This window comes from Pseudonaja textilis, chromosome 7 (genome assembly GCF_049901715.1).
Source record: "Pseudonaja textilis isolate UNSWEBS1 chromosome 7, rPseTex1.2, whole genome shotgun sequence".
In the NCBI taxonomy this organism is placed as follows: domain Eukaryota; kingdom Metazoa; phylum Chordata; class Lepidosauria; order Squamata; family Elapidae; genus Pseudonaja; species Pseudonaja textilis.
Genome location: NC_141996.1, coordinates 56,087,022 through 56,114,281, shown reverse-complemented (window position 1 = coordinate 56,114,281; position 27,260 = coordinate 56,087,022). Strand labels below are relative to the sequence as shown.

Below are 27,260 nucleotides of genomic sequence, written 5' to 3'. Positions count from 1 at the left end.
ACATTCAATAAAATTCAACCGGTATTAAACCAATTTTACATGTGTGCTTTGAAATAACATGTATTATTTCAGTAAAGATTAGGGGCAATCATCCTATAGAGAAATATTGGGATTGCTACATTATATTAACAATCTGCAATTTAATTAATAGATTTTTAGCTTTTTGTGTTTTCAGTATTTGTTTGGCTCAGGAAAAAAAAAGGAAAAAAAGTAAGAGTAATAAGCCTAAAGCTAAAGAAATAAATGTTGTTATAGTGTTAGATAAAATAACAACTGCAGCACACAGAGATGGACTTTCTCTATTAAAAAAAAGTTATTTTATACTCAACATCTGAACAAACAGCGCATATTCATTCCACTGCTGTAAAAGTGCTATTGTATAATTCAGGAAATAACTGGGAACATACTTCAATTTTCAAGTTGTTGGATCAAATTTTTAAAAAAGATTCCAATAAATATGCTATAAGATTGTGGGAAACTCTGTAGGCACTCTTCCTTAATTGCTATCAAATAACCATGGCAACTGAATTATTGGTTTTGTTTCAGATGTAATACATTCCTGTGGCCCATTTTATATTTCATAATATGAAATTTGTGGATTATTTTCAGGTTAACACATGTATAATATTTAATTCAGAGAAAGTTTAGCTTTTATATAACAAATTAATGGGTTTTGTAATTGTAATTGTAAAATTGTAACATTGTGGAATTCATTCAGGATCTAGATAGATAGATTAGATAGATTTTTATACATACACATATACTGATATATGTATATAAGCATGCGTGTGTATGTATGTGTGTATACACATATATACACATAACACACACAGAGATAAAAAGTTATGTTGTATTCCTCTATATTATCTATACAAAGGACTCATATTAAATATTCAATACATTTATCATAATTCTCCTTGGATACAATTCTTTTATTACTGATTTAGAGAACAGAGATAATTTTTCATTCCAGGATTTTAGCTGTTCTAACTTTCTAACCATTCAATAGAGAGACTAAAGTGGTTTATTTTCCTCTTTTTAATGCTCATGACCAGGTATTGTAAGTGATGAATATGCAGAAAATTGCCAAAATTATCCATTTGCCACTCTGGTGAAGTCCCTGAAATTATTTTATTTTATGAAGGAACCAATTTTTTCACTAGCATTTTAGTACTCATTAGACATTTCAGATAAAGATTATTTCCTGTGAAGAAATAAAAAAACTCTATTAATCTTTATATTCAAAGTGTCATCCTATATTCAGAACTGAGTCTTGCCTTTCATGAAACAGAATCCTATGCTTGGAATGAAACTAAGAACCTGAACTAGAACTCATAAGAACTCCCCTGGTGTATATTAACTGTGCTTCTGCACATAAATCCCCTGTGGAGGCTCCTATAAAGTTTTTCCAATTAAAGTACTGGCTAAAATTAATCTTTAGAAATGAATCTCAAATCCAGTTAAGGTTAAGTCCTAGCTAAAAAACTTTCTTCTTCTATAAGAAATGTATGGGCTCAGATTTGAATTATTATGGCTTCTAACATAATTCCTGATGATGCTGTGATTTGAGAGATACTTTAGAAATAAAGCTGCAATTTCCCAACATGGATTTACATAAATAGGACTCCTCACTGTTCTAACACTTAGCCACTTCGTTAATCCTTTACCAATCTACTTTACTAAGAGATAGTTTAAAAAGTGCTTTACTACTTTACTAATATTTTCTCCATCTTGTATAAAAAAGCATTCTCTTGGGCTAAACTTAGTGTTTTGTCATCCATGGTTCTACACTGTGTGCACAATATTTAGGCAAGTTGTATTTGGAGGATTAATTTTATTATTGAATAACTACAGTGCTCTCGGTCAATCCAAAATATTAATAAACCTCAAACCTGAATATTTAAGAAACTAAAAATGAGGTTTTGGCTTTCTTGGGAGAATATCTATGTGTGCACAATAGTTGGGTAACTATTAGTATGTAGAATTATTATGTAACTAAATGAAAAATGAAAATTTGCCCATCTCAGTCATTTATTTGCATCTGTTAAAGTGAGAATAATAAATGACTCAAAATCTACAAATAAACATTTATGACATTTCAAAAACAAACCACCAGTGACCAATATTGCCACCCTTCTTTTCAATAAAGCCATAGGTCTTCCATTCAGCAGCAGATCAACTTTTTGTGCAGCAGTAACCATAGCCTCCCAGACACTGTTCAGAGAGATGTACTGTTTTCCTTCACTGTACATCTCCCATTTAAGAAGGGCCCATAAGTTCTCAAAAGGATTTAGGTCAGGTGAGGAAGGGGGCCATGCCATTATTCTTTCATCTTTAAGGCCTTTACTGGCTAGCCACGCAGCGGGGTACTTCAATGCATGCGATGGAGCATTGTCCTGCAGGAACATCATAGTCTTCTTGAAAGATGCAGACTGTTTTCTGTACCGCTGGCTTGAAGAAAGTGTCTTCTAAAAACTGGCAGTAGATTTGGGAGTTAATTTTGAGTCCATCTTCAACCCCAAAAGGTCCAACTAGTTCATCTTTAATACTACCAGCCCATACCAGTACCCACCTTGCTGGCGTCTGAATCGAAGTAGAGCTCTATGCCCATTACTGATCCAGCCACAAATCAGATCCATCTGGTCCGTCAAAAGTCACTTTCATCTCATCAGTCCATAACACCTTTGAAAAATCTGACTTCAGACATTTCTTGGCCTAGTCTTGCCATTTCAAATTATATGCCTTGTTCAGTGGTGGTTGGGTTTCAGCCTTTCTTACCTTGGCCATGTCTTTGAGCATTGAACACCTTGTACTACTGAGCACTCCAGGTAGGCTGCAGTTCTGGAATATGAGAGCACTGGAGGAAATGGGTTCCTGGTAGCTTCACGTTTGATTCTTCTTAAATCTTTGGCGGTTAATTTGTGTCTTTTTTTCTCAACACATTTCTTGCGACCTTGTTGACTATTTGTATCAAAACATTTGATGGTTCTGTGATCACACCCAATATCTTAGCAATTTCAAGAGTGCTTCATCCCTCTGAAAGATTTTTTACAATTCTTGATTTTTCAGAGTCAGTTACATCTCTTTTTTGGCCCATTTTGCCTGAGGAAATGAAGCTGCCTAATAATTATGCATACCTTGATATAGAGTGTTGATCTCTTTAGGCCACACTCTCTCTCATTACATAAATACACATCACCTGATATGCTTATATCCACTAAGCATCCAAGTTTATACAGGTTGGAAGTGAAAAATATGTGTAAAAATGATACGGTCAAAATACTCACTTGCCTAATAATTGTGCACACAGTGTACAAGGGAGATTTCTGAAATGTAACAAGCCAACAGTTATCTCATGCATCACAGCACTTTGGTGTTCTGAATGAATACCCAAATTGGGTTGCCTTGAAGAGTTGAATATCCCCCACTACATAGTATGCTCAAAATAATAGGTGATGAGAGATATATAGCTTTAATACTTGCACTAATTTCAGCCGAAATAGCCCAAGTTCAATAATGAGGCCTCGTTTTCATTCAAGCTGTTTTTACATTGTTTATTTTCTTCTGAAGCAGCTGTATTAATAGCACATTTTTCTAAACAATATTCTCATTTGTTTCAACTTTGCTAACATATTAAAGTGCAATATACACACATGACCCATCTGAATAATAAAAATATTAAGCAGAGATATAACGAGGCTGTAGTCAAAATGAAAATAGCATTAATATGCAAAAGAATCTCTGGGGAGAAACAACATTAGAATATAAACAATACAAAGGGCAGAATTGCTTGCAGATTGCCATTTCATCCAAACTGAATAGATTTAACATTCCAATCCTATTTCATTCTTCAACATAGTGACTAAATTAGTAAACGAGCGAAATACTGTGGACATAATATACTTAGACTCCAACAAGGCATTTGACAAAGTAGACAACCTACTTCTTGGTAAGCTAGAAAAAAGTGGGATAGATAGCATCACCACTAGATGGATTCGCAACTGGCTGACAAACAATACTCAACGATAATCTTTAATAGTAGTCTACATGGAGGAAAATAAACAGTGGGGTGCCACAAGGTTCTGTCTTAGGCCCAGTACTCTTCAATATCTTGATAAATGACTTAGACGAGGGACTAGAAGGGGAACTTACCAAATTTGCAGATGATATTAAGCTGGCAGGAATAGCTAACACCCTAGAAGATAGGCTCAAGATCCAGATGGATCTTGACAGACTTGAACACTGGGCCCTATCTAACAAAATGAAATTCAATATACAGAAAAGTAAAGTCCTACACTTAGGCAAGAAAAACCAAAAATACACATATAGACTGGGTGAAATCAGGCTTAATAGCAGTAACCGTGAGAGGGATCTTGGAGTCTTAGTGGACAACTAGTTAAATATGAGCCAGTAGTGTGCAACAGCAGCCAAAAAAGCCAATGCAATCCTAAATTGCATTAACAGAGGGATACACTTAAGATCAAGTGAGGTACTAATACCACTCTATAAAGCCTTAGTAAGACCACACCTAGAGTACTGCATCCAGTTTTGGTCACCATACTATAAAAAAAGATGTTGAGACTCTAGAAAAACTGCAGAGAAGAGCAACCAGGATCATTAGGGGACTGGAGATGAAGAACGGTTACAGGAACTGGGCATGGCTAGTCTAGTGAAGAGAAGGACGAGGGGAGACATGATAGCAGTGTTCCAATATTTGAGGGGCTGCCACAGAGAGGAAGGGGTCAAGCTATTTTCTAAAGCACCAGTAGGCCAGACAAGGAATTCAACCTAGAAATAAGGAGAAATTTTCTGACAGAGAGAACAATCAACCAATGGAACAGTTTGCCTTTGGAAGTTGTGGGACCTTCATCACTTGACACTTTCAAGAAGAGATTGGACTGCCATTTGTCAGAAATGGTGTCGGGTCTCCTGCTTGGGCGAAGGGTTGGACTAGATGACGTACAAGGTTGCTTCCAACTCTGTTAATCTGTTAATAGTTTTTCTCAGAATTAAAAGGGGTTTTAGTTAAAGGGATGACATGATCAGTAATTCCATTCCCACTTAAAGAAAAATGAGTTTTGTATATTTTGCTACTATTTTATAAACTGGCTGTGACTACCTCTCAGTTTTGGAAAGAAATTTGCATCATTTGAAATCTTCTTTAGACATATAGTAGATTCTTCATTTTCCCTATCAATCTCTGATTTAAAAGAAGGAACTGAACCCTGTAAGAGTGCAAAAGACTCTCCCACAGATCTGGGACAGAAGAAGATATAAATGGTAGCCTCACCATTTTGTCTTAAACATTGATTACCTTGCTGGTTTCAATAAAACATAAACAATAAGTTCCTGAGAATCATGGGACCAGTTTTTATGTGTTTGCTTGGAAACCTTTCTGTAAGTGTGGACTGTTGCTTTCCCTTAATATTTCTTTTTCTCCCATTTTCCAAATAATCATCTATTGTTGTTTAGAGAGGCTGAACATTTGGATATATATTTTAGCAAGAAAATGAAATTTCCATTCCTGCTATTTTCACATTTTTAAACTTTTTTTCCTTAGAGTGGTGCTGAAGTGACTTATCTTTGACAAGAAGGTTTAGATGTTTCCTGCTGAATAGATTAAGACGAGGTAGGATTCTCATAACTGGAGGACAGGAGCAAGAACCCTAGGAACCTTATGGCTTGCTAGCACAGGCAGTCATTCCTCTTTTCAAAGTCCATCTCTCATTGAAATTACTTCAAAATAAAAATTAGTAGTTTACAATGGAATTACTTCAGCATCACATCTCAGACATGTTGCCTGAAGCATTTATATTAAGATCAATCAAATGTTATGTGGTTCTGGGCCTTTTTTTGTGTTTAAAAAAATATTCTCCAATCAAGTAGTTTAGCCCTGTGTCCTGATCCCAATAGGCAACGAAGAGGAAGAAGAGGTTGATGGACAGATAGAAAGAAAAGAGATGGTCCTGAAACAGCCTCTGGTACATTATCAGAAAAGGAATGTGGCTCTCAGAAGAAGAAGAAAAATTCTTTAACTCTTATTCATATTATTACATTGGAATTATGACTTACGCAGCCAGTAAAGCACGTAGAAGATCATCTGCTAATGGTAGCCTGAAGGATTTGCAAACAGTCCTGCACTTGTCACTGGCCAGCAGTCCACATCTGCACAAACAAAAGTAATGACTTTTTTTAAATTTTAAAATTGGAATTAAGAGCAATCATTAAGCACAGTTTAAAAGAATGCTTAGAATTGTGCTAGAAAGGAATGGAAAAAGGATGGAAAAGGAAAAGGAAAACTTGTTCAAATGTGCCAGCTATTTCTTTTGATCCTCTGTCTTTAAAGGTTTTGAGCCCTAGAGAAAATTGATGTTCACCAAGCAGTTACTTGGCTCCCCCACCAACAATCTCCTGCCAAGACTCCTCCCATCTTACCATCCCCAAGTCAGGCATTAGCAAATAATATATCATCACTTATATGATGTATTTGTTGGGGGAGGAGTACCTTCATAGTCTCAACTTTTGCTTTGGTTCAATATAAAGTTAAAAAAAAAAACCTTCAGTTATCTAAATCAGTGTATTGATAAATCCAAATGGATTACAGTTATGAAGGTCTTATATTATGCATACATGTGTCTTATATACCCAAAGGGTTGCCATTGACAATTGTTCTCTAATCACTTAGGCTGAGTGATGAAGTATAGTTATGAAGAAAGGGTGATTATTCCACTGTAACTGTGCTTCTGAGAGTTTCCCTATTAGTTCTTTGTAATCCATGATGCCCAATTTAAATGGGAAGGGTGGCAGGAATGAGAGTGATTTCTGTTCATTTCTCCCATGTCAGGAAGGCTGACATGGAGAAAACTATTTCCAATGTCAGTCCTCTGAGATATAGAGTGTTAAATATGCATGACGCTACATTTCCTTGCTATCCTGGGTCCGCTCCTTCCTCATCCGCCCAATCCAACATAGAGTAGAAGACTTAAACTTTCCACAACACACATTGACTTGACATGAGCGAAAGACAGCTCCTATTTTATTAGATTGGGGTTAATAAGAATTAACCATGCAGATTTGATATTGAAAGAAGGTCTTACTTTTCCCGATCACTGTATGCCAAGGCTGCTAACAGCTGGCCAAAATTTTCAAAGTTATTTTTCTTCAGATTTTCCTGGGACACTGCCAGAAGATAAGTGGCATCCATTTCATTCTCCTCTCTTACACTGTAATATCGCCCAATAGTCATAATTTCATGTTCTGATAATTTTCCATCTGAGATATTCAATAACACATTTCTAAAAAAGAAAAGTAAAATAAAACATTAATCCATCCATCCATCCAATGGCATTTCTAGAATAGTATATGTATAATATACAGAATGTTAGGTGTGTATCATCCAGCAATAAAATACAGCTCTTTCTAATGCCAGCAGAAATGAAAGAATATCTATTTCTATAATGGAGTGGAAAATGTCTATATTATGTGTATCACAATGGCACTTTATTTATTTATTTAGCATATGGCACGTGTTAGCCAGGGATCACCAAGGTGGCTGGCTGCCTCTGTGAAAGGGATTTTATTGGGCAGTGTTATCTTTACCCATAGGATGCCTGAATGCTGGGGGAGGCTCCTTTCTTGTCCCTGCGCAATTTATTTGCTCACGGGAATAGAACTGATGAGCTGCTGACCTCAGCGGTGAGCAAGCCCAGCGTCTTACCATGTGAGCCACCCCCCCATGACACTTAAAACATATTTATGACTATTGTGTAAAAAGTATCATGTTTGGTTTTCTATAAAGAAGGAAGCATGTAGCAATACAAAAAGTATTTGTTTATTTGTGGCATCCTAGTTGTTCTAAGAGGTTTGTTGTTTGCTTGCAGAAATTTCATTACCTGACTAGGTAACATCATCAGTGTTACTGTGTGTAGGGCTTGCTCCCTATATATGTACAGCATACTTGCCCTGACAGTGTTGATGGAGTTAGGTATTCTTCAATTTAGTTTCTTTAGGGTATTGTTTACTGCTTAATTGCTTGTCTGGTGTTAATCCTTTTAATTTGGGTGTTGGCTGCTGAGTGAATATGCCTTTTGTAATCTTTTGCCTTAGATATTTTACCATCTCTTATGAATGATGTGCAAACATGGATTGATGGCTGGTTTGTTTGAACACCAAGCTTCAACAGTAACCTACATATATTCGCATGTATTTGTTTGCTTGCTTGCTTGCTTGCTTACTTATTATATATTTATTCATTTTAGTTCTTATAACTTAATTTCCCAAATACAAATTGGATTAGAATTGGTAATTTAAAAAACTGTTTTTAGTTTAAAATGCACAATGAGAGAGTGTGCAGTATTTTGCTTAAAAATATTCGTTACTAATATATTACTGGACTAAATTTCTCACAATGGCTTTTTATTCAGATAGGGAGCACACTGATTAATTTTCTTTGAGGAAAACATTCAGACCTCAAAACACAGAGAGCAACTATGCTTTAAAAGCTATTATAAGCAATCACTGATAGTGATATCTGTATACCTAAAGAAAAGAAATTCTATTGGATAACACTTATTTTACTGCTACCCCTCTCAACTCTATTGATTTTAATAAACATGAAAGTAAACAAATAACATAAGCAGATTTTTGTGTGGACTTTTAACTAACCTCACTCCAATAATTTCAGCGCTTTTAAGAAAGTACTAGTATTTCAATAGTGCCTTGTAATGTACTGTCGACTGATGCATCTGGTCCTGAATTAGTGTAATACAATCTGACTGTTCAGCTCCAATAAAAATAAATTTACAAAATTCTAAATTTGGTATAAACTGAACTTTTTGAATAAAAAATATGTATATAGGCTATATTACTGAGATGAATTCCATTTCTCTTAACTAAAGTCACAGTTGAAGTATAAGCCTAAACTGATGGAAGGTCCAAATTGTATTACTCCATCCAATAGTAACTGAATCCCTCTCCAAATCAATAATTCCTTATTTGAAACACTTACCTTTGTCCTAATTAAACTTTAGTCTTTCAACCATACCTATCCCCTAACTACCACCACTTTTTCAGTTTCCTAAGAATTTATAGATTGAAAAAGAGGGGCACAGCCATTTGAACTCTTCAAATTAATAGCACTGTAGCAAAAACGTTATAGATCATTTCCAGTGGTTTAACACAGATATTAAATAGCACAGAAGATAAGTATTGTACAACTAAAGGTCACAGGGCCCAGCAAAAATCCCAGAATTTTTGAGATAGATCTTCCAGATAGGATTAAAGCAACCACAATACTCCATTCCTAAAGCTCAACCCAACTGAGAAACCATTTAAAAAGAATATGATAGTCCATAAACAGCCATCCTGCAAAGCATTCTAGAAAGTTTTGACTGTCAAATCAGGCATTAATCCGATCCAAAATTACTTAAAATGAAATACTGCTGAAATTAGTATTGACTATTTTTTGCTGCACATTATACTGCTTGTTTTTCACCATGAGTGTCATAAAATAATAAGATGCAAAAATTATCAAGGCAATATGTTAATTTCTGAACTTATACCTACTCAGTTTAGGATTGCTTTTCAGAATATTGATAAAATATATGGAATTATAATATGCAAATAAAGATAAAGATGCAAGTTTAATAAACCAAGAATAACACTTAAAACTTGCGCAATTCACTGGTTGAATTTGGAATCCTAAACTATATATTATTTACTGATATTTAGATTGTGCACATTTGAGGATAGGAACAGTTTTTTAATCTTTTATTTTCTCTGGATCACTTCAAATGATTTTTCTTTGAATCATAAACAACAAAACATCTGAATCAGGGTGATTGGGAGATGGTATTGTCTCCAAAATTATTCTGTCTACTTCTAAGGAAAAGGGATGAAGCAAAGTTCTAGTTTTCTTAAAACTCTGCAGTGGTAAGGAATGATAAACCAAACAATGGTCAACTTCAATAACTGAAGCTGCATTCCTACATTAGAAGTTGTATTCCAATAGTGATAAATTGTTTGCACTGTGTCTTGCTGAAAGGTATTGATTTGTAAATAAGATTGTTTTAACTCTTAACAGGGGACAATTATTTTATAAAGATTTATTTTGCACATTTGCTCAAGAACAGTATGACTTTCCAATAAAAAGGAACCCTCACAGTTTCAATAATATTCACACATGACTTTCACACTTTATTTCACTATAGCAGCATAATCAATATAGATTCATCAAATATCTTCTGATAAATCTCTGATTCCCTTGGAATACAATTCTATACAGGTAATCCTTGATTTACAACCATTCATTTAGTGTCCATTTGAAGTTACAACGGCACTGAAAAAAGTGATATATGATTGGTTGTCACATATTTAATTGTTGCACTGTTCCCATAGTTATGTTATTAAAATTCAGGCACTTTTCAACTCAACTGGCATGTATTTATGACAAACGCACTGTGCCAAGATCCTGTAATCACCATTTGTAACTTTCCCAGCCAACTTCCAACAAGCAAAGTCAATGGGAAAAGCCTGATTAGCTAGTCTAGTGGTTAAGACACCCAGCTAGAAACCGGGAGACCACGAGTTAGTTCAAGTCCTGCCTCAATCATGAAAGCCAGCTGGGTGAGTTTGGGTCAAATACTCTCTCAGCCCAATTCACATATGCTGTATTAAAATTTAAATGAAATAAATTTCTATTTGCTTGGATGTTTAGAATCCTACCTGAACTCATCATAATCAATCATGTAAGTGTTCTGAGGATCAGCGGCTGCAAAAATCTGTTTAATCTCTCTTGACCGAGGTTCTCCTATAACTTTCAATTTGTTCAGGATTATGTTGATATTGGCCATAGCATACTAGAAAAAAAGATGAGAGAGATTCAACATTGATTTTGTTATATCCTTTAACCTAATATAGTGCAAGACTGAATTCTAATGACATCAAGTTATTTTTTTCTTATGACATATATCCATTAAATTAAATTCCAAATTACCACTTATGAAGAATGTGTCAACTTGTAAAGCATTCCTGGCTTGCTCTCGAGTTGCCATAAGGGGGGGAGATGTGATGGAGCAGTTCAGTTGCTATGACCAGAAGCACATTCCATGCATACCTTTCTCCAGATTGTGTCCCAGATTTACAGAGCCAGCCAGAGAGGCATGTTTTCTACAGCCCGTGAAAGTGTTTCATTGGAGAATGTGATTTATGACACACCCTGAGAGGAGGGGGGGGAAACAGAATCATAGGTGGGCAGTAAATTACGTAGGGCAGAGCCCACTGCAAAAGACCCCTTTTTGGGAAAATGACAACATGTTGCTCCTAATAAATAATTGGATTTCTTTTTAAACTTAGCTCAAGGCTCATGAATTAGGGTATCTGTCAGAACCCTGATAGCCAGTCGGTTCTGTCCTACGTAATTCAGAATGCCAGGATTTACTTCAGAGAGTCATGTGCCAATATACTGTACACGTACTCTCCCACTTTCCTTATATGGAAAGCAAGCAGTTTCAATTTGTATCTCACCACTGCTCTTTCCTGAGTTTTAGCATGGACAATAGTATTAGTGGAGTTCCAATTTAATGGAGAGGTTAAGGCATCAGGCTAGAAACTGAAAGAGTATTGGTTCTAATCCTGCCTTAGGCATGAAACCAGCTGGGTAATTTTGGGCCAGCCACTCTTGTCAACACTAGAAAGGAGGCAATGGCAAACCATTTCAAAAATCAAAAACCATCTTGAAGCCCACCTTCCCCCCCCAAGTATTCGGGAGAAGGTATTTTAGAAACTTAGTATTTTTATAACTCTTGGCTTGTTCTGTGAAGAATTAAGACAACAAAACATATCCAGGCAATATTACTGTAAAAGCAAGACAGTTTGTCAGATTATATGAATACTATAGCAAACAAGCAGTCATAAAAATGATCAAATATTCTTAGGGATTTCATTTGATTAGCGTTAGCTCCTTTGTATTTTGTATGGGAAAATAAATTTGTATAATATAGGACTTATCAAGTAGTTCCCTTTTTGTTACTATTATTATTCCTTTCTTAAAACAAAGGTAGGATTGGAACATTATGAAAAATCAGTCTGCAAACTTCAGTCCTCAGGCACTAAATAAACCCCATGGCATTTATCAAACTCACAATGTAGCATGTATTACTCATAGAGCATATTATTTTTTTACAAAATCAAACAGCGATGGCTGTTTTGATCCTCAACACATAAAGAAAGATCTTCAGAGTCATCCTAATTTAGGCAAAATAATAAAAGCACATATGCCTTCGAAGACAAATAAGCATTAGCAAACATAGCTTGCCTCATTTGTATGCTTCTCCATGTAGTTGAAAGCATATTCATCAGCATCCACCAAAAGAAAGACATGGCCATGGAAACACACTTTGGCTCCAACAAACAGGTCCTTAGCTGTGTAGTATTCAGATGGCTCACTTTTATAAAACTCTTGCCCAGGCTTTTTAATGCGACTTCTTTCCAAAAATTTCCCACCAATTACTCCTATAATGAGAAAACCATGAGCACACTAGATCTTTTGAATATAAGTCATAAAATACACATTAAAATGAAACAAGACTCATACATTTCGCTCACTCACACTGAATTCTCCATAGCCAAGCCCAAGTAATAATCATTAACATTCATTTCCTCCTTGCCCCAGATTTCCTCCTATATTCACGATGTTAACATAATCAAACAACATTCTTCTTTTATTTCACCACAATGATCAAACTCACAATTTTTAGAAGTTTTCATGAGAGACTGAGAATCATACCATCCCTTTGGGAGAAACTAGAATTACACCAGGCTGGATTCATAAGCAGTTAGGAAAATATTAACTCAGATGATTTTAATTTTATTTTATAATTTTATTGCAAAGTAAAAAAAAATAGAAATCAATACACATATTCAATAAATATATGAAGTTATAATATCTAAACAAAAATAAAATAAAAAATACAATAAAAATGGAAAATTAACATTAAATTTAATAACAATGTGTGAGATTATACATACTATATATGTGTTTGTAAGATATTATGAAATCTATGCCAATGCAATGCATTGTGTCATTTTTTTAATTAGTAGAAAAAACAGCCTTTTAAAATAATAATGTTACAGATTTCTTAAAACCAGCCTTTGATAATACATTTCCAGTCATTGAGTATAATTCTCTTGACTATTTCTCATGCCTGATATAATCAGTATTTTCCCTCCATTGTCAGATTCCATGTTTTTAAAATAAATGATGTAATATAACTCTGACATCTTTAACTTGAAAACATTTGCCTATATATCTGTATATACATATGATAAAATTTCATTCCCCCAAAACCATGAAAACATATATGACCAAATAATAAGAGCTCACATACCACCAAAAGCATTCCTATTTATAAGAGGGTGTCCACACTTATACAACCATATTATTGTAAAGTTTTTTATTTTTACTTTATTCCCCCCACCCCTAAATGTTTTCAATTTGTTTTTTAATTAAATTGTACAGCTTATACATTATATTAAAGGTGGAAAAAATCTGAAGTGATTTCTTGGTCTGATTTTTTTCTACATCTCAAAAACTGACATTTTAAGAGGGATGTGTAGACTTTTATATCCACTATAACAACTGTGAGATTCATTTAACAAAGAAAACAAGGATTGCAAGGTTTGCTTTTGCTAAGTGATGCATCACTTAGTGACAGAAATTCAATCCCAATAACAGTTGTAAGGACAATCTCTATCCTGTTCTTTATCAGAGTTGCTTGTAATAGAATTACTTTTTTACCTGTATTTCTTTGGGGAGGTTCAAACACTGATATTGTGTCATCACTTAGAAAATAAGAAATAATGAACTTCCGATCTTTAGCGATGGGATCAGAAGTAATATATTGTGCAAGGAACCGCAAAATATTACTTTCAAGGCCTTGTCTGAAAAAGCAGAAGAAAATATTTTCAAAATTGGTTCATTTTCTCTTTTCCTGGGGAAACAGATAATTTCAATTTGTAAACATCCCATAGTCAGGATTTATAGTAATTCAATCTTGACCCTCCAAAACTACTATGAGAAGTGCATTGCAGTGTGATAAAATTAGAGCCCTTCAGAGTTTAGGGATAGTTACATAATATAAATATCTTTGAAAAGAGGCGTTTGATTGCTCAAAAAATATTCCTAGGAAAGCTTCCAGTCTTTCATATGCTATTCAAATGCACTAAGCGCACTCTCATACCCCATTATTAAGAATGCTTCCTAGAGAAGCCAAGATACTGAAGTTTTGGGGAGATGGTCATGAATCATACTGTTTTGTAATTGTCCTCTATAAAGAAAGAGTTCAAATGGGGAAATTCTATAGCAAGGCTTTCTCCATTAATTCACAAAACTTATCCATGCAGTATACAATGATCCAGATGTCCTAATTTCAAAAATTGTTTTGTAAATCCCAGACTACATTGCAAAATAGAGCATGATATAGGATATATAAATGATTACAGAGGCCAGAAAAGATAAATGGATCATGATGGTTCATATTTGAGATTAATGAAAATATATTAGGAAATCAATATTAGGTAATAAAAACTTTTTTAATACGATTTGTTATCTATCAGACAGAAATATGACTGCTACAATTGCCCATTTGTAATTATGAAAAAAATGACTATCTCTTCCTGTCTCTCATTCAAATGGAGAAAAGGGGTTCCGAATATCGCTTTTATTCAGATACCTGTCTTTTTCCATGAATTTCCTGAAGTCCTTTTGGGGAGGTTTAGGAAGTAAGCTAAGGCAAGAGCAAAGAGAGTCTTCTTCAGATCCAAAACCATTGTATGGAGGAATCATTCTTTCTATTTTCAAAGAAGGTGCTGTCTTGTATGGAACTGGAGTAAAATCCTCTGTGAAACACAAGTAGCAAATCAACATATTTCAGACTAGTTCTAGAATATTAGCTCTTAGATTTTATATATACCATACATCTATTGAAATAAAATAATCATGGGATAAGTATAAGTTTTAAGAATAAGACATTTCTCTAAACAGAAATTTTTGCAAAACTTTTTCCTACAGATCACCATTGATAGTTCCCTTTGCTTCCTGTTCTTTTACCTGGTAAGTAAAACGAGGACCCAAATTGTTGGGGGCAATATGCTGACTTTTTAGACTGCTAAGAGAGGGCTAAAAAGCACTATGAAACAGTATTTAAGTCTAAGTGCTATTGCTATTTTTTATAGACAGGAAAAACTTATACATTACTAACAATAACTATACATTATTCTAGAAGATGGACATCATCCTACTAGCATTGATGATGTTATCTAGTTTGGGCAACAAAACGTCTGCAAGAAAACAATCAAGCTCAAAGAGCACCAAGGACCTATTATATTATAGCTATACATTTGTAAAGAGTTACTGGGAGTCAGGCAGTTTTGCTACTAACAAAACTACTATCACTACTTATAATAACAATATCTGTATTATGTAAAATATCAGAACCAACCTATGAATTGATCCACTCCCCTAGAGAACAAGGATTAAAAAAGAACAGTATGACATATGCAGAATTATCAGTAAAAAGACAAAATTATCTGCATTGAAAGTAATGCCCCCAAAAGATCTGGCACCCATAATGAAGGATGTGAATAAGACCCTTGCAAAGATTAAAATAATATGTATCAAACAGACCAATCAGTTTGCCTACATTACAGCAGTGGTAATTATAGAAAACTTGAATATCAAAAGTAAAATCACAATGCAATCCCAAAGTGGAAGATCAGAGTGGAGATCAAAATAAAGAAATTAAGATCAGATGTGAGTAATTTAAAGAATATGAAAGAGTAAAACCTGAAGAATGTAAGGAACAAGATAAATCTAATAAAAAATATTGTCTTAGCACAAGAAAAATGGAAGAAATCAATTTTTTAGAAATCATAAAGCAGCAAACAACAATAGTGGGGAACACTGATGGATAGATCATCCAACTGAAATAAAATAACCTATTTCATTCTTTTAATGTAAAGGTTTTTTTCTTTTTAAACATATCATTTCATGGACAGTGTAGGGTCTGAGTATCATTCATTTTGGTATAAAAATATACCGATAAAAATTACCACATTATTGAAACTTACATAATCTAATGTAATTATACATATCAGTATTAACACACAATCCTTCCTTTTTCAATTATTCAGTGTTTGCTACATCCTTCTAATAGTAATAGCATATTGAGCAAAGATCCTCTTTCAAAATCTGATCTTATCCTCTAACATTAATTTTAAATATATTAAGTAAAAATATGCATAACAATATTCTCCTATTATTATTTTTTCCCTATTCTAATTTTTGTTACAGCCAATTGGTTTTTAATAAAAATCCTTCCTATTCATCGTCTCTCATTCTCTTGGAAATTCCACTTCTTCTCTTTTTGACTTGCCTTCCATACTCTTCCCTTGGGTCCTTATCTACATCTTTCCTATTCCAACCCCACTATTTTTCACTGCCCGTCCACACATAGGTCTGCCAAATCCTCTTTTTTCCAAAAATATCTTTCCATTTTTTCATTTCCATTTTTCTATCTCCTAATATATATTCTCCCAATTTTATTTCACCAAACTTTGAAGTCTCTCCTCCTTTTCTCATTGTTCTATTTGTTGTGTCGTCTGCTCTATCTCATCTTCTAAGCTTACAGTTATCTCCCTTATTTCCCGGGTTTGATTATCTTGCTTCATTGTTCTTTGCTGCTCATTTTCAGTCTTTCCAGTTATTTCATGCAATAAGTCCTTTATCTCCCTGGAATTCCTCATCATCCTGTCATAAATGTTTTGGAGTAACATCATAATTTCTCTTTCTGTTTCCAATTCTTCCTGATGGGCCATCTTGCCTTGTTTTAAAAAGTCCAAGTAATATTCAATATTCTATCAATGTCACCACTCCAGAGTCTATTCTTTTTGACTTCCCAAAGCCAGCAGATTTTTAATCTTAGTATTGTCCATCAGGGATTACAGTAGTTATAGTTCTTTATATCACACAGTTAGTCAATGAATTCCATTTATACAATCCAGGGGATTTTCCCAATAATTCTTAGATCCACCTTTTAATTTGCTAGATAGTTCCAATATACAAAGGTCATTCCACTAATTATCCTCCAGGTTTTCAAGGTTGATCCTCTGGTCACCATAAAGTAGGTAAGTATAGAGCAGTAAATAATATAGCAGACCTCCAGGTGTCACTCTTTCTTATCAGGGTTCCCAGGCTGCTATCATGCTTGGAGTATAACATGGAATATATCATTCACCAGTAGATGGCACCTTCAGGTTGAAAATCACCATTAAAAATCCACTTTAAAAGTATTATTTCAAATTGTTTCAAACAAAATATCCAAAAGCCAGTCAATTGTCCAGCATTTTAAAATGACTATTCTAGGTCTTGCCAGTAAGATTTAAACATCCAGTCTTTCTATATTTTAAGCTTTTAGTGATTTCCTTTCAGGGTGCTGTGTTTCTCTGCCTCTCTTAGTCGCCGCTAGAAAGCACTCCAGAGAGCCTCTTTTTCAGGATTAATTTTCTTTTAGGGTAAATCCTAGACAAAATTCAAAAGTCTCCTCACCCAGCACCAGTCACTGTCCACTTGATTCTGCTCCTGCACAATCTTAGTTTCTTCGGCTGCCCCAGCTTTGCGGTGGCCATTTTGGTCGCCTCGTCTTCGTCCTTGGCAAAGAGGGAAAAACCCTGGGTCCAGCAGGAGAGCCACTGCTCTTCATGACCAGCAGGTGTCTTTCCTTATCTGTCACCCCTACACGGTGACTTTAGCCCCTTGGAACCCCTTCAACAAAGAGGATTCGGCATGGGGATGCAGAGCCCCTTTCCCCTGCACCAATCACATTACAACATCACATTGGAAGTCTAAAATCACCAATTTCAATCAGACCAGAAGTGATTCTACTGAAGTATAAATGGCAACAGAAATTCTGAAAGCAGAAAACCAATTAAAAAGGAAACAATCATCTTGGAAAGACATATGGGAAACTCAAAAAGAATTCAAGTTGGATAAAAGAATTTGAAAATAAATTTACTACAAATTAAATGGAAGAGCCAATAATATGAGCAGAAATTGTTAAAAATCAGGTGAAAATGATTAAAAATTAGATAATTCCTGGAAATTATCAATTGCATAGCTTTTGGCTCAAATAGTTGACTAGCAAACTATAGTTAAACAGTCTAATGAACTATTGTGATAATTGGCAAAGCCTAATTTGATTCAAAACAACCCAGTAAAAGGAAACTACAGGCCAACGACATGCTAGGAAACTACGAGCCAACAATATGCTCGCCAACAATGTTTAAATTACTCACCAGCATGATGGCAGGCAAAATGAAAGATTATTTAGAAGAAAATAACATCCTTCCAATAGAAAAGGAAATAAAACGAAAAGCTGAGACACAAAAGATCAAATTCTGACTCATAAAATTGTTTTGGGGAATTTCAAAAGGCAAAAAGCAAATTTTCATATGGTCTGGATTGATTATAACAAGGCATTTGATTATTATATAGGGTTATCAAATGTTTGCAAACAACTGGTGTCAGTAGAAACATTAGAATGTCTATAAAAAATGATGAAGCAGTGGAAGGCAGAACTGGTGATTAGAAATGAAAAATATGGGTTTGTCAACATTAGGAAAGGCATCTTCCAGGGTGACTCATTATTACCTTTATTATTTGTCATTGCTGCGATCCCACTTTCAGTGATTTTGAAAAAAAAATCGAATCTTGAATACAAATCAGCAAAAAGTTATAATAAATTCTCACATCTGCTTTAGGTGGATGATCTGAAGTTTTATGGAAAATTAGAAACTGAAATCGAACCATTAGGAGCCATCAGGATGAAACCTCCAAATATCTGGGGATTCTATAGTTGAGTAACATTAAGTTTGGATATATTAAAAATGTGATTAGTAAAGATATCCAAAAGAGTGAGAAAAGATTGAATATAAAAATTAATACCCAGTACAAAAGAAGTACATGACATGGTTTGGTCAAGTAAAGAGAATAAATAAAGATTAAATCACAAAACAAATGAGTGGCTTGAAAGGAAGAAGGCCAAGAAAATTGTGATTAAATAGAGCTGGTGTAGACTGAGAGAGGTTAGAAATCTGACAAACAAAAGACAATGCATGAATCAGTAAATGAACATAGTGAAAGAAAGAATAGCTTCCCAAGACTGAAAGATGTGAAGTTATACTGAACAGGATTTATATAAATTAAAGAGCTCTTTTTTCTCTTTTCTTGTCTCCTGACTTCAATTTCTTTTGCTTACTGCTTTTTATTTTCTTTGCATTATGTTGTTTATACCAAGAGGTATAAACATAACATAACATATTTCAAACAATAAATGGGATATTTTCCTTGAGGACAAACACTTTTCTAATGTGCAGTTATCTTCTTCCTGAATCTGAATTTCAGGACTTGCATAACAAATAGATGGCTGATTAAGATCTTCCTTGCATACCAACAGTGCCACCTAGTGCACTTCTTGAAGCTGGGCTAACAGGAACTACATTTAAATGGTTCTTCCAAGAGAACAATAGTAAAAATGGAAAGCCAGTTCTTCTACTTCCCTCGCACCAGCAACTGCAGACAACAAGCTCAGCTTGAAACTGAAAGCTGAAAGCTGAAAGCAATACATTGTGTTAATCTCTCAAATGCATTTATTTTACTCATTTACTTGGATATTTTTGTTGCTCTAGTCTGCAGATTCTAATAAATAAGAAGCAATTGTTTCTGTTGCTTTTCTCATTCTCTCAGAAGCATTGCTGCTGGGTAGGATGTGAAAATAAATCTTTCTCATAATTAACACATTGTTTTCGGTTGTTGAGTGCCCAGTAGAAATAAAAAAAATGCAGAGATGATCAGGCTCAAACAAATAGTTTACTGGTATAGATAATAATTCTCAATGCAGCAGGCTATTTAAATTCACATTTAACTCTCCAAGAGAAATCATTTCAAACTTAAAGGACTTGAACTTAGGTTTTGCAATGGCTGTTGTTTCTCTAATAGAGTTCCCATCACCAAGTTTTATTACAATCTGATATAATCTGATAGTCAGACACCAGTTTGTCTAGCATTGAATAAACAAAAAAGTGAATCAGTTAAAAAAAGGCTGGTTAATTCTTACTTCATCTGAAGAATAAAATAGGAGTCAAAATTCAAGTCCATGTTTGGAGCAGAACACCACTCAAAACTGTTTTCTCCTTAGAAGCTGCATTTATTTACTTAATTAATTAAAGCACTCATGGGGAGAGCCTGGTCATGTTATGACTGGGACTTTATTTTTGAACATATTTGCAAGTTTCAGTATTAAATATCTTGATATGTATACTGCAAATCTTCAATCATAAAAAACATCAAAAACTTTGCCATAGTAAATCATTTCAGTAGACTGCTCCAAAGGAAGTATAGGGGCCACACAGAGCCTATGGGCTACCCATTGATCTAAAGCAGACATGTCAAACACAAGGCCCACAGGCCAGATCCGTCCCACAGTGTGGTTAGATTTGGTCTGCGGGGCCGCCTGGAGACAGCAAGGGACCAGCCCCTGCCGCCTTGGCCTCAGCCTGGCCCCAGCCCAGCAGGCAGCAACTGCATGGGGGCTAGCAGCCAGGGTGGCCCCACGGGCTAAATCTAAGGCCCAGGTGGGCTGCAACAAAGTTGATGTAGATCAGCACGGGGCCAGCAATAGTGCAGCGCCTACCACCAGCTGTCTCCATGGCTCGCTTGCTGGTGCAGAGTTGCAAGCTGGCCTCGCAGCCCACCCCCACCCCCCGTGTAGGAAAACTGTGGCCACTGGCAGCGCTGCCACCCACTGCCCCTCCCTTCGTGCCTTTCTGGGGAGGGAGGAGGGAGATTGGAATGAGAGGGAGGAAGGTCTGAAGAAAGTCCTGCATTAGGACTTGGCCACCAGCAGCCCAGCTGCCCTTTTGCCATTCCCTTGTCCCCTTCTCTTGATCTGTCCTGGTGTTCTCCCATTCTATCACTGAGGATGCTTTGCTTACAAAGCGGGATCTCCTCACATGGAGAGGGAGCGGGAATCCCTCTGACCCATGCACTTTGCTCTCCTGCATCCACCATGAGCAACCTGGCCAAGGAGAGAGAGCACAGCATCAGCAGCCTAAAGGAAGGAGTAAGTGCGGCTGGACATGCCAAAGAAGAAGTGGGGCTGGGTTGCAAGATCCCAGTGCCCCAGGAGCTCGAGGGCCAAGCTGGTCGCTTGCCCTCTGCTGCAGAGCTCCGATCAGCCCACGCTGCCATCCATGCAAGGAGACCCAATCTGCGTGGCCTGAGAGGGATAGCAAGGCTCCTTTGGTGAACAAGGCTTTGGTGCTCACTCTGGTCTCGCCTTCCTCCACTGGAGACCTCTGGATCCTCTCTCCCAGCTTTCACTGGCCTCCCACAGGAGACGGAGGATGACACTGCTGAGTGTGGAAGTGCAGAGAAGAAGGTTTGCAGGAAGCAGTTTCCTTCAAATCCAACTTCTGCTTGACAGATCTCTGAAGAGGAGGAGGGGTGGTGGGGGAGCTGCATGAGGGAAGGCTGCCCCAACAAGCCAGCATTCTTACCACACAATTGGAAATGGGGATTCCCTTTCAAGATTCCCTCTCTCATGCAGGACTGGGGAGTGCTGCTCCCCTGCCTCCTCCTCTTGCTCTCCAGAGATCTGTCAAGACAGAAGTTGGATTCAGAGGAAACTGCTTCCTGCAAACTTTCTCCTCTGCTTCCACACATAGCAGTATCATCCTACACCTCCTGCTTTGCTGGGAGGGAGCACTGAACAGGGAAACTCCAATGATGTCTGGGATTGGGAGAAAAACATCTTCTTTAATGTGTTTTGTGTGTGTGTGTGTGTGTGTGTGTGTGTGTGTGTGTGCACGCATACACACACACACACACACCATTCCAAACCTGGAGACTTTTATCCACATCTGAGCTTGCAAACTGCCAATCATGAAATCCAGATATGGCAGAATCTTTGCCTTAAAGGATATTGATAAAAGCATTCATCTCTAATTGGTTAAGCTCCTATACAGATGTTGTTGCTAAAACGTGCATTACAATAATGTTCTCAATGGATTAAAAAACCAACCTTGACAAATACACAATTTAAAATTAAAATATTGGTATTTTTACTTACTGATTCCATACTTTGTCTTATAATATTCTTTGGAAAATTCATCACAATCACAGAGAATTATTTTTCGTCCCCAAACATTGATTGTTGCTCCTATTCTAAGGTCACAGTCTTTATAAAATTCCTGATACACAGCTCCTGTCTAATAATTGGAGAGTGGGGAGAGGAGAAAGAGGGAAATATATACACTGATGATTATAACAGTTATTTTATTTTGAAAAATTTCTTGAGAAGCTTCAGTTTGAGAAATATCTTTTTGAATGAGATTATATGTTTGTATTACATTACAGTAGAACCTCTGGTCATGACCATAATTTGTTCCATAACTTTGGCGATTTCTTCGTCTTCTAATGTTTCATCTTCAGGAATTTCTGGGTCAAGGGTCACGTTTGACTGCCACCCAAGTATGTGTTTGTGATCAGATTCAAAAATTTTGTGAATTTTTGGGTCAGAACCTGATTTGGTTGTGGTCAGAAATGTTTGTGACCTACTGTATACATCTTCTACCAATTCACATTTTCACCCAATCTGCTTACTCAAATAACAGTCATAGAAAGACAATTTAAATATAGTGAACTTTGTAAATTATAATTGTCTAAAATAGCTTACCTTACGATTATCCAGAATATAACGACCTTTATTTCCAACTAGCCCTCCAAACACATTCAAGACTGTCCGATCTGTAATTGTACCAGGCTGATATATTCCAACTGGAGCAAACTGGGGTTCAGGTAAAAAAGACACAGGCTATTAATATATGTAATTGCCAGACTAACTAAAGAGAGCAGTCAGGATTATCTAGTACAAAGAGTGCTCGATGTATGACTATTCATTCAGCAACTGAAATTACACTGGTGCTAATTGAATGGAATTACAACCCATGCCTGAAGTCACAGCTGTTGCAGTGTCCTCATGATCATGTGCTCAAAATTCAGGAGCTTGGCAGCTCAGCCACACTTACAACCATTGGGGCACTGCAATTCCCTCCACCTGCCTATGTAAATCTACGCAAATATGTAAAAATGTTTATGTATGCTGATAGGCTGTCTGAAGCCAGCTGAAGCCTCCCAGGCCATGGCAGAATTGCATGTGCTGCAAGACCCCATCTTATCCTCAGCCTACATTTGGCGTCCAAGTGTTTTTCCCACTCTCTCTGAAGCAACCAATGCTATTTAGTTGGGATTTCATTCACTTAATGACCCATGAGATCACTTAACAATTATAACTGTGAATGCCAGAATTACAGTTATTCAGCAAAGTGGTCATGTCATGTCTTACTTAAAGACCACTTCACTCAACCATCAAGATTCCTGTCCCAATTATAAGTCAAAAACTACCTGCATCTGAAATTTTATAAGATATTAAACGTCTGTTTCACGTAAAAGCTACATTTTATGTCCATCTAACTACATATGTTTTTATTTCATTGAAATGGACAGCAAATGAAATAAATGTATAAATGCGTTCCAACCTTGCCAAATATCAAACCATATTTTTCACATACGCATTTACCTTTGGTAGTTTCTGTCTATTGAGGAATAGAGGTACAGCATCCCGGCCAGAATTTATAGGTATCACTTCTTTTATTTCAATCGTATCATCAGCCAAAAAATAATGTAGCACCACTTCTCGAATGTCCCCAAACATTGTTTCAGTGTCATCCCAAACACCGTAAAAACGTAAAACATGTCCCTCATGTTCTAGAAACTGACGAAGTGTATCAAAGCGCTCATAGGGACGCAATGGTGTCATACTATCTATCAACTGCAGATCAAAAAAGAAAATGTTTTTTTAAATTACTATAGTTATGACCATAAAAAATCTCAGTGTGTCAGTAACTTTAAAAAATACCCCACAGGACCAGTCTGCATAGCTAAAATCATAATTTTTTTCTAATACTTCTTTTTTCCTATACATTTTATTTCAGTATAACAGATACATATTTCACTTTTGTTTATAGCAAATGAAATATATGCTACATTTAGTAACCATCCAGGAACAATTTCAATAGTGACCCCAAATATCAAGTTTCAATATTTTTTTCTTTTTATGAAGAACTTTTACATCTAAAAACTGGAAATCATTACTATCTTCCAATATCTCAATACACAATCCCATTTTTTGTATGCAAAAATGTGTCCCAGGCACATTTTTGTCAGATATATTTTCTTCATTTTGTAATCATTTTTTTTCATATTTCTGAAGTAGTAGTATAAAGTTTCTTATCCAAGTAGGTATTGGTTCTTGTTCTCAAAACGAACCTTTTAGTATTATTTCATCCTAGTAGCTTGCTATATTATGCCTATAAAATAAAATAAAGTAAAATGGTTGTTCTCAAAATCTATTAGTATTATTTCAGTATTAGTAACTTGCTACAATATGCCTGTAAGGAAGGTTCACAGACAAAATAAATAATTGTATTGAAAAGCACATTAGGTGAATATTGGAGGTAACGAGATTATATAAAAGACAGTTTGTGAAAATAGGAACACAATTTGAATGGAAGAAAGTGGTCTGAAGAAATGGCAGCAAAGAGGAAAAAGATAGCACAGATAAAAATTTGAAGAGACCAAATTGTTCATAGATAAAGCTAGAAAGCCAATACAAATACCCTAGAAACAGTGCAAATGATATTACCTTCAATTTGAAACCTGAATTTGAGGATTCAAGCAATAAACACCTAAAAGAAACAGGATGAATATCCCTGTCTCTTCAGAACACTAACCTTGGACATTATGACATCACTGAAACTAGTAGAGAGGAAGAAGTGGGAGGGGGTGCTGGAATTAAGAGGGGGGGAGCCGATTATTCTATAAGCCCCTACCAATGACTGAGCAACCATAGTATTCCAGGCTTTAAAATATTAATAAAATGATCATTGGATGGGAAGAACCTTAAGATCCTTTTACAAAACATAAGAGATAAAATGAATAAATGGGCAAAAATGACAAGATCAAAAAGATTGTGAGGGGGAAATGGTAAATTCTCCTTTCAGTAATAGATATAGCATTTATCAATTAAATACACATAAAGCTTACACTGTACTATTATAATAACTCTAATGAGTCTCTAAATTTTCCATGGATTAATATAATCATTATCTTGGAAAATAAATCAGTTAGTTTGCCAGATTTAGGTAGTTTAATATTTATATTGCCACTCAATTATTTTATATGCCAGCTAAAATAGCAATAGCAATAGCACTTAGACTTATATACCGCTTTATACTGCTTTACAACCCTCTCAAAGCGGTTTACAGAGTCAGCATATTGCCCCCAACAGTCTGGGTCCTCATTTTACCCATCTCAGAAGGATGGGAGGCTGAGTCAACCTTGAGCCTGGTGGGTTTCGATCTGCCAAACTGCAGTAGGAATAGCTTGCAGTACTGCACTCTAACCACTGCACTACCAAGGCTCCATAAAATACTACTGTGTTTCTAACAAAATAAGGCCGGGCCTTATTTTTTTTTGACCCCTGAAAAAACGGCTACGCTGTCTTTTGGGGGTGACTTAATTTCCTCCCCCACCTAGAGCGGCCCATATGCACGTACCTCGCCGCGAGGCCACTTCTATCGGCCGATGAAAGCTCCCCAAAGGCAGAGTCCCCAGCCGCTTCAGGGCGTGGCGTGGCTGCCCGTGTCCCCTCGCCTTTAGGCAGTCTCTTTCGGGTGATGGAAGCTCCCCAAATGCAATCACCAGCCACTTCGATTGGCCGGTAGAAGCGGCCTCGTGGTGAGGGGGGTGTGTGCTCGCCCCGAGGCCACTTCTACTGGCTGATCGAAGTGGCTGGTGACTGCATTTGGGGAGCTTTCATCGCCTGAAAGAGACTACCTAAAGACAAGGGGACACGGGCAGCCACGCCTCGCCCCAAAGCGGCTGGGGACTCTGCCTTCAAGGGAGCTTTCGTCTGCCGAAAGAAGCAGCCTCGTGGCGAGGGGAGTGTGTGTGTGTGCACTCGCCCTGAGGCCGCTTCTACCGGCCGATCGAAGTGACTAGTGACTGCACTTGGGGAGCTTCCATCGCCCGAAAGAGACTGCCCTAAAGGTGAGGGGACACGGGTAGCCATGCCACGCCCTGAAGCGCTGGGGACTCTGCCTTCAGAGAGCTTCTATCGGCTATCGGGGTATTCTAGCCTAGGCTACCTGCAGGGCACTCCTAAAGGCAGGTTTTCTCCCCATCCCCCCCCCACTCTTCCCCCGCCCATTTCTCTTCACCTTGTGTAGTTCTAACGAACGGTGTGAGAAATGGCGGGGAAAAGCATGGTTTGAATAGGCCTAAATTTAAGGGGCGGGGATTAATTTCACCTCATGCCTAGAAATCATGCTGGGCGTTCCTATTGGTGGAGGCCGTATTGTTGGAGAAACACGGTAGGTATGTTAACATTAGCAATAGTAAACAAATGTATTCTGTAAGGTTACATATGTGCAGATCAATTAAGAACAATTTCCATCTCAAATCTGCTATCCACTGTTCCCAGTCATTAGACTGTAGACATTTAAGCAACAATCCTACAACCATTTACTGTGGAGTAAATTTACTATTTATTTCAGTGATAATTTGAGTAGATGCTTAGTATGGGATTGTGCTGTAAATAGAGTACACAAAATATTTGTGCACAAGAGTTACTTAATCTAAATGGCCAGCTAAGGCAATTGCCATTTCCCTGCTTCTTAAAATGATATTTACAAGGTTATATTTTTGTTTTGAATATATTAATATTTAATTGTACTAAAACATTCTCTAGATTCTGTGTGTATGTGTGCATGCATGTGTGCAGAATCAGGTGGATTTAGGGAAAAAAAGGATGGTCAGCTGCCACTATTTAATTTTTTGTAATGATCATGCATTCTCAATTAACCAATTGAAAAGAGAAGCCTAGTGTGCAGATGATAAAGTGAAAATATTACTAGTCAACCCAGTATGTATTTTTATCTGGCCCCTGTGCATAAGCAATTATGGACATCGATTTCCAGATACATCATTTGTGCTATTTATGTGTATATGAAACATCATTTAGGGAAGCAGAGTTTCTGCTCTTTGTTGAGTTAACGTTAAAATATAATTAAGAGAAAACAAGCATCAC

General features: G+C 36.4%; 1 protein-coding gene across 1 annotated transcript in view; it reads right to left on the bottom strand.

Moving 5' to 3' along the window:
* The window catches only part of EFHC2 (EF-hand domain containing 2), a 49,579-nt gene that overhangs the window by 5,293 nt on the left and 17,026 nt on the right, over window positions 1-27,260 (bottom strand). The window contains exons 5-13 of the mRNA XM_026713651.2: window positions 23,691-23,942; window positions 22,788-22,898; window positions 22,182-22,320; window positions 14,730-14,895; window positions 13,796-13,938; window positions 12,314-12,510; window positions 10,723-10,856; window positions 7,098-7,295; window positions 6,073-6,165 (exon numbers count right to left, since the gene is read on the bottom strand). Coding sequence (XP_026569436.2) covers window positions 6,073-6,165; window positions 7,098-7,295; window positions 10,723-10,856; window positions 12,314-12,510; window positions 13,796-13,938; window positions 14,730-14,895; window positions 22,182-22,320; window positions 22,788-22,898; window positions 23,691-23,942 — 1,433 coding nt within the window. The remainder of the gene's footprint in view (window positions 1-6,072; window positions 6,166-7,097; window positions 7,296-10,722; window positions 10,857-12,313; window positions 12,511-13,795; window positions 13,939-14,729; window positions 14,896-22,181; window positions 22,321-22,787; window positions 22,899-23,690; window positions 23,943-27,260) is intronic.